A 12186-nucleotide genomic window follows, 5' to 3' on the forward strand; every position below is an offset into this window, starting at 1 on the left:
TTGTGGTCAGTTTCAAGCCATTCATTTTGCCACCTTTGTTTTGTTTGTTCCGCTAGCAAAGCGCTTGGGCTGTTTGCTTTTTCAGGTCTCTCTCCCAGCTTTTGGTTACCAAGGACGTGGAAATTGCTCCCCCAATTCATCTGTAGAGGAAATGGTTGGAGCAAAGGAGAAGCAGAAAGGTCCATGAAGTAAACACAAAAATAAATTTCCCTTTGACTAGTGTGAAAAAAATGCAATTTCATGGCACAAACCAGAGACTTTGAGAAAATATATTGAATTCTCCACTAGGCAGTGTGGCCTAATGGATAGTGCACAGGCCTGTGACCTGGGTTCTATTCCTGGCTTTACTACTGCATGATCTTGAGTAAGTCACTTCCTGCCTCGGTTTCCCCATCTGTAAAATGGGGATAATGATACTGACCTCCTTTGTAAAACACTTTGAGATCTGCTTATGAAACACTCAGAGTTGTTGTTATAAATGAGGAGCCAAACAAAATGCACAGGTACCAAAGCCACCCCAATCCCGGGATTAATCATGATGTATTGTGCTGCATGAAGTGTTTGCAGTGCACCCACGATGCCCCTTACAGCCCCACAAACTCTGGGCTAACAAGACCAGATCCTGCGTTCCTGGTGCACCCAGCACTATTCCACTCAAATCAATGGGAGTTTGGGGTGTGGAAAAATGCAGAGTCAGAATCAGCACAGTTCGGAGGCAGGTGACAAAGCTTGAGCTGTTCTGGAGTCTGGCGATTCACTCACAGGGATTTCCTGCTCTCATTTCTGAAGCGAGCCGCACGGTGAGCACTCAGGTTTCTCAAGAGTTCATCACCCCTGGGTGGAGCCTCATTTTGAGACGAGCCTGGCTCCTATTCAGGGTACGTCTACACTGCAGCTGGGAGCGGAGCTGCTCAAGCCAGTGCACTAAAAAATACCGGCGTGGCTGCAGCAGCACGTACAGCGGCTCAGCTACCGGCCTGAGTACAGTTATGCCCGACCACCTGGGTCCGTACTTGCGTGGCTAGCCCAGGCCACTGGGGCCACACTGCTATGTTCTGAGCGCTGGCTGTGCTCAGCTGGCACGTGTCTGTCTACCCTCCCTCCCAGCTGCAGAGTAGAGGCTCCGTCAGGGTACGTCCACACAGCCAGGAAAACCCCACGGCAGCGAATCTCAGAGCCCGGGTCAAATGGCTCAGGGTCACGGGGCTAAAAGTAGCCGTGTGGACATTCCCGCTTGGGCTGGAGCCCAGGCTATGAAACCCAGTGATGGGGGAGGGTCTCAGGGCCAGGGCTCCAGCCCAAATGGGAACATCTGCACTGCTATTCTTAGCCCCATAGCACAAGCCCCATGACCTGAGACCCCATGGGACTCGCTGCTGTGGGGTTGTTTGTTTGTTTTTTGCAGTGTAAACGTAACCTCAGGAACTGACATAAGGGCTAGATTTTCACAAGTGCTCAGTGCATTGGGTGCCTATTGGGCCCCGATCTCTTGAGTATCCAGCTGTAAGTGTTCCAGTGGGAGTGGCAGAGCCCTCGTGAAAATCATGTTGTTAGTTAGGTGCCTAATGGGAGCTGGGCTCTTAAAAAAATCTGACCCCAGTTGTGGATGCTGATCCCTTGGGAAAATCATTTGCCATAGGCAGCAGGTACAGTGCTGTCTGCACAATCGCACCTTTCACCAGTGTCGTATGCAATAGCCTGACTCGTCAGGAAGCCCTGGTACACCCTGTCTCAGTTCAACACAGAGGCATGTCTAATACAATCTCCTGCATATTCTACATTGTGCCATATCCTGGTAGTTATTTTATTATCCTGAATCATAACAATAGATCCATGTTTGAGTCAAATGCAGCAACAGGCGATAAGAAATAGTTTGTCCCCAAAGAGTTCTTTAAAAAAAAAAAACAACCAACCCTGTTCAAAGCATCTATCAGCTCAGCACATCCCCCCAGGAGGCGTTTGTCACCAGGATGTTAGACCTTTTCCACTTGAGCAGCGTACCAGACGGGTGCTTTTAGATTTCATCTTTCATTATATTGTTTATTACAATCATGCTGTTCGCCAAGTATCTGCTTTTGTCTTTCATGGGTAAAGCTTTTGCATTAGACATCGTGTTAAGGTTTGGAATTGAGAAAGGAGCCTTTTCAGTAGGACATTGGCTTTCATGATAGCTTAGGACAGTTGAGATGCTCTTTATTCACTTGTGCACAGTTTTAGTTTAATTTCCAGTGCTCTGGCTGTAGAGCATTAATATCATCTGATTGCATTTGTTTTTATTCCGATCTATCCAGTTTATTTAGGGCAGATCATGATCTGCTGAATATTGACTCTAATAACACAACCTCTTTTCTTCCTACAGTGGTACAAGTGCAGGGATATCTGCACCAATTTCAGCCGTTCCTGTTTGTGAACATTAATGAAACAGCGAAGATCCAGTGCTCTTCCGCAAAACAATTTTTAGCAGGGGGTGTGACAGCTCAGTGGTACAGGAGACGAGAAGGCGAGGCCCCCATGTTAATTAAGAGCTGCTCAGATAACCAAAATGTAAATAAAGTTGCTTGCATATCGGAAGGACACAACTTGACACTGGCAATCTACAATGCCCAACGAAATGACTCGGGGGTGTATTACTGTACCGATTCGTACATCATCTTCTTGACTTTTGGCAACGGATCCACCCTGATTGTTGGAGGTAAGAAAACAGAACTGGATGATTAGGAAAGAAATGGAATGACAATGCTGACATAGTTCATGTGCGTGTTAAAATGTAAAAAACTGCTGTGATTCTTTATCAAAGATTGAATTGTTAGAAGACAGACTGTCTGAATTCAAAATAGAGCAAGTAAACACTAGCTGCTGAAAGAACAGAAAAAATGTATTTTGCACAATTAAAAATATGAAATTTGTGAAAATGAACTCTTGAAGATTTTCTGTCTTCAGGGCACGTGCTAGGAATATTTTTAACCTATGAGCCATATTTGAATGAAACAATACTTTGAAATTAGGAAATGTTCTTAGGACTGCATCAGTTTCTAAGATAGTACAGAGTTTCCATTCTTCTGTGTTTAATTTGGGCTGGATTTCATTTCATTTGTCAGTTTCTTCATATTTTCCTATTGTACAACACATTTTTCCTTTGAGCTATTTTCATCTTGTACGAGTAACCCCCTGAATCAAACTGCAGCTCAGCTGAGCATCACACTGAACTCTCTGCTTTATTCCACAGACAGTTACACCACCAGCAGTTGGGTGCTGCCTCTGGCTCCATCTCCCCACGGCCTCCTCTCCCCCGGGACGGCTGATCTGGCTTGCGTGGTCCATGGAGTTTCCAACCCAGTCCAAATTTCCTGGAGTATTTCTGGGGATCTGCAGGAACAGGGGCTGACGCGTTCGCTGAAAGCAAAGGATGGCTCCTTGGTGTTCATAAATCACATCAGTGTCCCCGTGGCCACCTGGACCAGTGGGAAGATTTTCACCTGTGATGTTAAATTCAACTCTTCTGGCAAGAGTGTTAAGAAAATTGCCAGGTATATTGAAGGTGAGTGATTTTATATTAGCTTCTGGGAGTAGAGGGGAGTAAGATCGATAGCCCAGTGAGGGCCTGGTCCATGACTCGGACTCCGAGGCGCTAAGATAATTATGACGGTAATTAGACAGGTAAAGTGTCCATGGTCAGAGCTACTTTAATGCAATTTGCAATTAGAGAAAGTTGTGAAATGTCGGGTAATATGTAGGAGCAGGCAGAGCTGCAGAGAACTTTGGGGAAGGAGGAAAGGGGACTTGCAGTGCTCACAGGCAGTGATTTTCAATAGAAACTGACATGCCAACCTTAGCTGTAAAGCACCCTACAGAGTTAAATGACAGCCAGTGTCAGAGGGAGAAGGGAACAGAGGCACTTGAGAGCGCAGAGAGCTGTTTCCTGCTGAGATGTTCAGAGGTGATGAGGTGAAGAGAGATCTACAGGGAGGATTTTGTAGATGGCAGGAGGTGCAAAGAATATTCTCGTTACAGGAGAAATTGGCCTAATGAAAGGGGCACAACACAGAAGGTGAAAGATGCTGAAGGCTCCTGTAGCCTCAGTCCTCAGGGGTTAAGGCCTGTGGTGAAGTGGGGATCAGGAAGGGAGAGCTGGATGTGGTGGCATCACGACCCTCTTGGCTTGAGTCAACCACTTACTTGTGTCTGTTTTTTAGCTTCCTCCACAGCCCCTGCCAGCGAGTGCTCACATTACATTGGGCCCCTTGTGGCTGGTGCTGCTCTGCTGCTGCTGGTGGTGTCTCTGAGCCTCGTCTGGACCCTCTGCCCTTCCACTCTAGGTAAGAAACACAGCCCAGCCCAGACACTCTCCCGCAGAGAGAAATCCTACTCCCCTGCTTGTAACTGTCCCGTCCAACCCACGAACACGCTCCAAATGTCACAACTACCAGCACTGATCTCAGAATGTTTATTTTCTGAAACTTGAATTTCCTGTGTCGGGAGAACGGCTTTGTTCTCCGTGACAAAGGGAGCGATGTAGAAAGGCTTCTACTGCCCATGGCCCAGGAACCTTGTCTATAGTTCACAAAGAGCACTAGCCTTTCTGATGAGCCTCTCTCCCTTTTCTGTGCATGGTGGGGCCCTGCGCACCCACAGCTCGGATGCACCATTAGTCAATGCACTACAGCTGGGGGAGTGACCGTGGAAGAGGAACTTTTACTGTTGTCTTTGTTTGTTCCAGGATTCAAGCCCAGGATCTCAGCATCTCCAGCTTCAGAGGAGCACCAGGTACGTCATGTTACAAACGATCTGGGTCTAAATCAATGTTTGCAGTGTTTGTTGTAGCCGTGTTGGTCCCATTCTAGAGAGACAAGGTGGGTGAGGTAATATCTTTTATTAGACCAAGTACTCTTGGTGAGAAAACACGCTTACAAGCTTACACAGAGCCCCTCTTCAGGTCTGGAACACGCACTCAGAGTGTCAGTCAATGTGTCTCTCAGCCATTTCTAGTCCCTCAGTCCAACTTTATACATTTCACACTTAAACTGATGGATCTTGAAGTGAAGGTGAAAGTCAGGTCTAGCTGTTGGAGTAGCAGAAGGGGAGCAAGGAGCCTTCATGCTAACTCTGGTACCAATTTACTGTGGGATGGTGGGCAAGTCACTTACATGCTCTGACTCAGTTTCCCCATATGTCAAAACCGGATGAGAAGATTAACTGCGCAAGAATGCTGAGAACTTTAATGTTCTATTGTTACTGACGATACCCTTTACAGGGGTTTTGTCTGCAGCTGGGAACATTTTTGGCATAAAGAGCTGTAAGAAATATTTGTAAGGCACATGAAGATTTTCCAGTCAGGGCCGGCTCCGGGGTTTTGGCCGCCCCAAGCAGCCAAAAAAAAAAAGCCGCGATCTGCGGCAGCAATTCAGCGGAAGGTCCTTCGCTCCGAGCAGGAGTGAGGGACCATCCGCCGCATTGCCGCCGAATAGCTGGACCTGCCGCCCCTCTCCGGAGTGGCCGCCCCAAGCACCTGCTTGCCAAGCTGGTGCCTGGAGCCGGCCCTGTTTCCAGTGACAGGTGCTGTGGGCCTGATCCAAAGGTCACTGAGCTCAGTAGGAGAGTGTGCATTTATATGGGATTTATATATGGCAGAATATTATCAGCAGGTGAGTTCTTAAAGACAGAATGCAGCGCTGGTTTTGAAAACACACACAATTTAGAGGACAAGCAGAAGAATCAGAGATGAGAGGGAATTTTTCATCAGGCTAAACTCGCTTGGATGTTCAGTTCTGTCAGAACTTCATCCCAGCTCTCTCTGATCACCTCCTTCATTTTACAAGGCGGTGGCTAATTTTTCTAACTGTCGCCAAACAGGGTGGAATCTTATACGCTCATCTGGATTTCGATTCGTGGAATCGCAACAGGCGCACGATGCAGCGACCGGCCAGAGGGAAAAGTGTAAAACTCTGAACCGTCTAGTGCAGGGGAATCCACACATGGGAACTGATGGCTGGTTCTCTGCTGATCGGACGTAGCAGCTGGAAGAAGGCTCTGTCTGTCTCCATCTCCTTTCTTTTTTATTTTCTCCACTTCTCTGTTTAGAATAAAAAGGTCAGAAGATCCCCACAGAGTCCAGCCTCATCAGGTGGGAAATCTCCTTTTGAGATATAAAGGCATCAGGGTGTAGATGACTTTACACGTCACTTGTGTATTAGATTGGAAGCTCTTTGGGGCAGGGACTGTCTCTTTGTTCTGTGTTTGTGCAGCACCTAGCACAATGGGGCCTACTCCATAACTGGGGCTCCTGGGTGCTATGGTAACACAATCATCATCATCCCCGCATCTTTATACGGACCCGGACACAGCTGAACGGCTGCGGCTTCCCTGCACAGAGTGAGGCCGGATGGCAGAAGCCTGCAGAGGGGACGTGCAGCCCCTGTATATGCCACAGCTCCCAACTCCCCTGATCCCCAGCAGGCTCGTGCTCCCTTTGCAGTAACGTAACATGGGCGTGCAATGGGATCGTGAAGGGGCAGGATGGATGCAGGAGGAGCTGGGAGGGATGAGAATCTCTCCCCAGGCCAGGGCTGGAGCTGCTACTCCAGTTCAGCCTCCACAGGCTGCTGCTTTACCCCCTGGGTGAGATCCACAGGCCCCCATGTGCCAGCCCCTCTGCCCCATCTAACGATAACACCACGTTATCAATGACTGGAGCTCTCCAAGGGCCTGAGCCTGCATGCGCTGCCTGTTTGCATCACAACTTGTTGTTTTTCAAGCTGTCATTCGAGCTGTCACTCATTAAAAACAGACGGCAACCCCACTAGTGATGTTTGTGTTGCCTTTATTACCTGTTCAATGCATCAATTGTGTAATAAGAAAGGTGCCCTCTTCAATCCTTTGGGCCAGATTCAGTTTACAGTGGTTTACAGCAGTGTAAACCTCTAGGAGCTCTGTTGCAGTCAGTGGAGTTACTCCAGATTTACTCCGGTGTCTCTGAGAGCAGAATCCGGTCCTTTCTATCCCACTTTACATCTGTGTTTCTTTTGATGGATGATGCAATGAATGTGTTAACACATGACTTGTTACACACACACCTTCAAACATGGCGGATGGTGATCAATTGTTCTTCATTTCCACTAAAGGCAGGACAAGTTATCGGCTTAATCTGCCACAAGGGAGATTTAGGTTACATGTTAGGAAAAACTTTCTAACTCCAAGGGGAGTTCAGCTCTGGAATAGGTTGTGGAATCCCCGTCACTGGCAGGTTGGACAAACACCTGTCAGGCATGGTCTAGCTTTACTTGTCCAGACCCCTGTGCTGAGGCAGGACCTTGATGACTTGTCAACTTCCCCTACAGTCTGACATTTCTATGATTCTCTGAGCACCAATAAAAAATGAATGACTAAGGGCCTGAATCTGATCTCAGGTTACCCTGAGTATTGAACCCAGCGGGGCTGCAGGAGGGCCCAGATTTCCATTGTGACTTCAAACTGAGGGCTGGAATGAATGGTGACTTGCAGTCACTGAGGATGCTTTCAGCAAGACGAGAGCAGCTGGCTCTGGTTCCTTGGCCAACATCCCATTTGGGTTATTACTAGAGCTGGTCAGGTCTTTAGAAGGAACATTTGTTTGTCAGAAAATGCCCATTTGTTGAAATGGAGATTTTTTTTCCCCATGGGAAAAGGGTGAGCTTTGATGAATTTTTTGACTTTCCAAAAAGTTTCAGAATTGAAAAATGAACCAATCCGGTTCTCCAGTTCAAAATGAACCAATCCGGTTCTCCAGTTCAAAGTGACGCCTTGCTTAGAAGTTTAAGCTAGTTATTGCCGAAAGAAAATTTAACATAGTCCAAATTTTATATGGTCCAAATTGAAAGGAAACATTTCAAAATTATTAAAACAAAACACTTCCTTTCACCCAAACCCAGAATGATTTTTGGTTCCAGAAAAATTTTTGAGATTTTGATTATCTCATCCTAGTTCATGACAGGAAAAGTTTTCGATATCTTGAAAATTTGTGTGGGGTGGGAAATCCATTTTCTGCCCAGCCCTGGTAATTACATGAGTGTAAAATTGCTCCTGTAGCTGCAGTTGGCTACATTGCTCCTTTTCAATTCCTGCCCTAAGGCACTGCGCAGTGCTGCTGTGGGGCTGTCAGACAGCCGCCCCACTCCACCCCCACCGTGCATGAAGATATTTCTGTATACAGTGTAAGGGCCCAATCCTGCACGGTGCTGATGCACCGACTGTGACACACGGGACACTCACCACACTCAGCAAAGTCAAGGGGAGTGGTGGGTGCTCAGCTGCTTTTAGGATCAGTGCCTACGTTCAGTTCCTTTAAGCACTGCACATTGTAAAGCAGTGTGTTCGGATCGCTCGAGCAGTAAATAAAGCATTGTGCCACTGTCAATCAGTATTACTGGGTGGTTTGTAACAGGCACTTTCTTTTAGAAGGGACTTTGCTGGGGAGACATTGTTCTCGAATAGTGTTATGATTTCTGTGGTCTTATCTGTACAACCACTGACAACATTCAGCCCCTTAACAGCGAGCCTGGAGACCTGATTCTCATCTGCATTAAGCCCTTTTCCTCCATGATAACGCCCAGGGGCCTGGAAGTGGGTGTGAGTGTAATTTCTGCTCCTCTAAACTCCTCTTTACATTGGTGCAAAGGGGAAGCTGTGTCATTGTGAGTTATGCCCTTGGGCTAGAAATCAGGCAGAACCTTGGCCAGTCCAGTCGTCCTTCATCAGCCAAACTCCTGCTTCCACTTAACATAGCCTCAGTCAGGGACTGCAGGATTTAGCCCAGGTTGCTCCCCAACAATGGGAAGGAGGGCGTGAAAGGGAAGGAAGGAAGAAGTAAGATGGTCCCCAGCATTAGAGAACTGCCTGGAAGGGGTTTGTGACAGATCGATCCCCACTTTGCCAGGGGAGCTGCAGCCAGTCAGTGCAGTCTCAGAAAATGGGGTGCGGTCTAAGGAGACGTGGACAAGTAACCTATGGAATCTGGTCTTTTTTGAGCCAATTGCTCTATTCGCTAGCCCATGTTGCCCTCTATTGTCAATTGTTTCAGAAGGGTCACTGATAGATGCACTTTACTTCTCTCTCCCTACTTTGAGCAGTGAGACGCAGATTGCTAACCAGCCCCTTTCAGTTTGTTTTTAGCCAGTTTATTGATAGATCCAGGAGGAGACACTTAACTTCCATTGACTTCAGTAGGAATGAGGCCACTAACCCACTTAGCCATGTTTGACAATCCCGCTAGGCACCTCTCTGCCTTTATAGGCACTGAAATACTTTTGACAATCTGGCCCTAAGTAACTTTTGAGAATGGGACTTGTACTCTTGAAAATTGCATCCCACAGTGTCTTATTTGTCAAATATCAGAGCTTTCAGTGTGAGGATTTAAGGTACAATTAAAGTCCTCCAAGACACGATGCCAAATGATCATTACATGTCTGTGGTGTACCAACACGAAATATGATCCATTAAACCAAACATGGAAGGCTGGGGAGAGATTTACGTTGCGATTCTCAGAAGACCTTAGTGATTTAGGAGCATTCTCCTTTGAAAGTCAAAGGGACTTATGCTCCGAAGTCATATAGATTGGTTTATATAGATCATCCATATTCTGGATGTTTAAATTTATTCTCAATCATTATATACACCCCTGTGCCATTGGACTGCAGAGAAATTCTACAAGAAATGCTGCAGCTTCTGTAGATTCGTTACCCCACCCATCTAGTGTCTATCACCACAGCACATCCTCCTCGGAGGCGTTCCTCACTGGACATAACCGAGACACTGAACCCAGTCACTGCACCAGTGCACTGGGCGTCAGCCTTTGGGCCAGTGTGTCAGGATTTTGTTCTACTTTTTTTATGAAAATGATCTTTGCCGAGTATCTGGTTTTATCTTCCTTAGGTAAAACTTCTGCATTAAGCTTTGGAACTGAGAAAACGGCCTCTTCAGCAGGAATATCTATGATATGTTTTCAAACTTTAGCTGGATTTTAATAGCAGGTTTTTTTTAGCATTTAGGCTGCAGAGCATAGATGATGTCAGATTAAATAAATTCTATGGCTGAGCTATCCAGTCCATCTGTGGCAGTTGGAGACCTAATGGAAACCTACTCTAACAATATTTTATTTCTCCAGTGCTAGGAGTGCAGTTATTTCTGTACCAGACTCAGCGGATCCAGTTTGTGGAAGTTAGTGACACCGCCAAGATGCACTGTTCTTCCACGGAAAACTTGGAAGGAGGAGGATTGAAAGTGTTTTGGTATTTGAGAAGAGAAGGTGAGACTCTAACATGCATTAAACGCTGTTCGGATGATCTAAATGTAAGTAAATTTGCTTGCAAACACGAGACACACAGCTCGACCCTGGAAATCAGCAATGTCCAAAAGACTGAGTCTGGCATTTACTACTGTGCATATAAATACAGCAGCTACCTGATTTTCGGGAATGGATCCACGCTGATTGTTGGAGGTAAGGAACCATTTAACTTGTTTAAGGAGACTAATAATTGATTGACAAAGCATATTTCATGTTCCCATTAAAATGTAACAAGATACCATATCTATTGATGAATGGTTCAAAGGAAAGCATACTTTAAGCCAAACAGATCAGCTAAACAATAAATACTATGGGTACAGAAGGGATATAATACACATATATTTTATAAGTAAAAATGTTAAAACTTGAAAATGCCGAAAATAAACTATTGAAGTTTCTCAGTGACTGTTCAGGGCACCCAGGAGGGGAATATTTCTAACCTAAGAGCCATGACTGCATGAAACTATATGTTGAGTTAATGAAATGTTTATAAAAAATTTAAAATTGCACACACTTTTCCTCCTGGCTAGTGCAGATATGTATTGTGCTACATCCTAGTTAGTGGTGGTGTGATGATTTACTATCTCCTTCTTCAATAGATGTTTGTTTGAATTAATGTCTTAGTGACAGTGTTGTTGTAGCCGTGTTGGTCTCAGGATATTAGAGAGACAAGGGGGGTGAGGTAATATATTTTATGGGACCAACTTCTGTTGGTGAGAGAGACAAGCTTTCAAGCTCACACAGAACTCTGAGTAAATTCCCAGACCTGAAGAAGAGCTCTGTGGGAGCTCAAAAGCTTCTCTCCCTCACCAACAGAAGTTGGTCCCATAAAAGATATTACCTCACCCACCTTTGCTTAGTGAAAGATTAACATCTTTAATCAGACTGCAGCTCATCTGATCATCACACTGAAGTATCACACCTCCTTCTGCTCAGACAGTTATACCAACAGCAGCTGGGTGATGCTTCTGGTCCCATTTCCACGTGGCAGTCAAGTCACTGGGACAGCGAATCTGGCCTGTGTGATCCATGGAGTGTCCAGCCCAGTCCATGTTTCCTGGAGTGTTTCTGGGGAGCTACAGGAACAGGGGCTGACACGCTCATGGAAAGCAAGGGATGGATCTTTAACGCTCATAAATCACATCAGTGTCCCCAGGGACACCTGGACCAGTGGGAAGAATTTCACCTGTGAAGTCAAATTCAACTCTTCTGGCAGCAGTGTGAAGAAAAGTACCAGGTATCCTGCAGGTGAGTGATATTGTATTTGAGGTTAAGGGAGACTCAGATGTGAAATAGGGGTGAAGTAGCCACAGTCAGAGCTGCTTCTACGTAACTTTCCATCACAGAAAGTGGAATTATTCTATGTCTTAGTTAAAATTTCTTTAGAGAATTTGGGGAAAAGTCACGGGATCACAAGGGATCACAAGACAATGCAGCTCTGATCTCTGCTGTAGCTTTCACCCAGATTCTACATATAAAGCACAGTAAAGAGCTAAATAATAATAAATACCAGGAGTAAAGGGGAATTGAGAGGCATCTGAGATGAGAGATGTTTTCCAATGAGATACACAAAGTGATGGAGAGACGATGAGGTGAGGAGAAACCTACAGGGAGGATTTTGTAGATGGCAGAAGGTGCAGAGAAGATTCTGATTACTGGGGAAAGAATTCACCTAAGGGAAAGGGGGCAACACAGAAGGTGAAAGATGCTGAAGACTCCTGTAGCCTCACGCCTCAGGGCTTAAGGCCTGTGGTGAAATGGGGATCAGGAGGGAAGAGCTGGATGTGGTGGCATCACGACCCTCTTTGCTCAAGTCAGGCACTTACTTGTGTCTGTTTTTTTGCTTCCTCCACAGCCCCTGCCAGCGAGTG

General features: G+C 46.0%; 2 protein-coding genes across 2 annotated transcripts; both read left to right on the plus strand.

Moving 5' to 3' along the window:
- Positions 1–2051: 2051 nt before the first annotated feature.
- LOC112125243 lies at positions 2052–5946 on the plus strand. Its single transcript, XM_024223679.1, has 6 exons — positions 2052–2088; positions 2360–2692; positions 3227–3538; positions 4206–4316; positions 4718–4764; positions 5851–5946. Exons 1-6 carry the CDS (start codon positions 2052–2054, stop codon positions 5944–5946), a joined length of 936 nt encoding a protein of 311 aa, XP_024079447.1.
- Positions 5947–9866: 3920 nt separating this feature from the next.
- On the plus strand, positions 9867–11563 carry LOC112125242 (immunoglobulin alpha-2 heavy chain-like; the record flags this gene model as incomplete). Its single annotated transcript, XM_026662107.1, has 3 exons — positions 9867–9903; positions 10136–10468; positions 11252–11563. Coding segments are annotated over exons 1-3 (682 nt in total), but the record flags the coding sequence as incomplete, so codon positions are not given.
- Between the last annotated feature and the right edge of the window lie 623 nt (positions 11564–12186).

The sequence above is a fragment of the Terrapene carolina genome, unplaced genomic scaffold (genome assembly GCF_002925995.2).
Source record: "Terrapene carolina triunguis isolate 2854851 unplaced genomic scaffold, T_m_triunguis-2.0 Scaffold22786, whole genome shotgun sequence".
NCBI lineage: Eukaryota > Metazoa > Chordata > Testudines > Emydidae > Terrapene > Terrapene triunguis.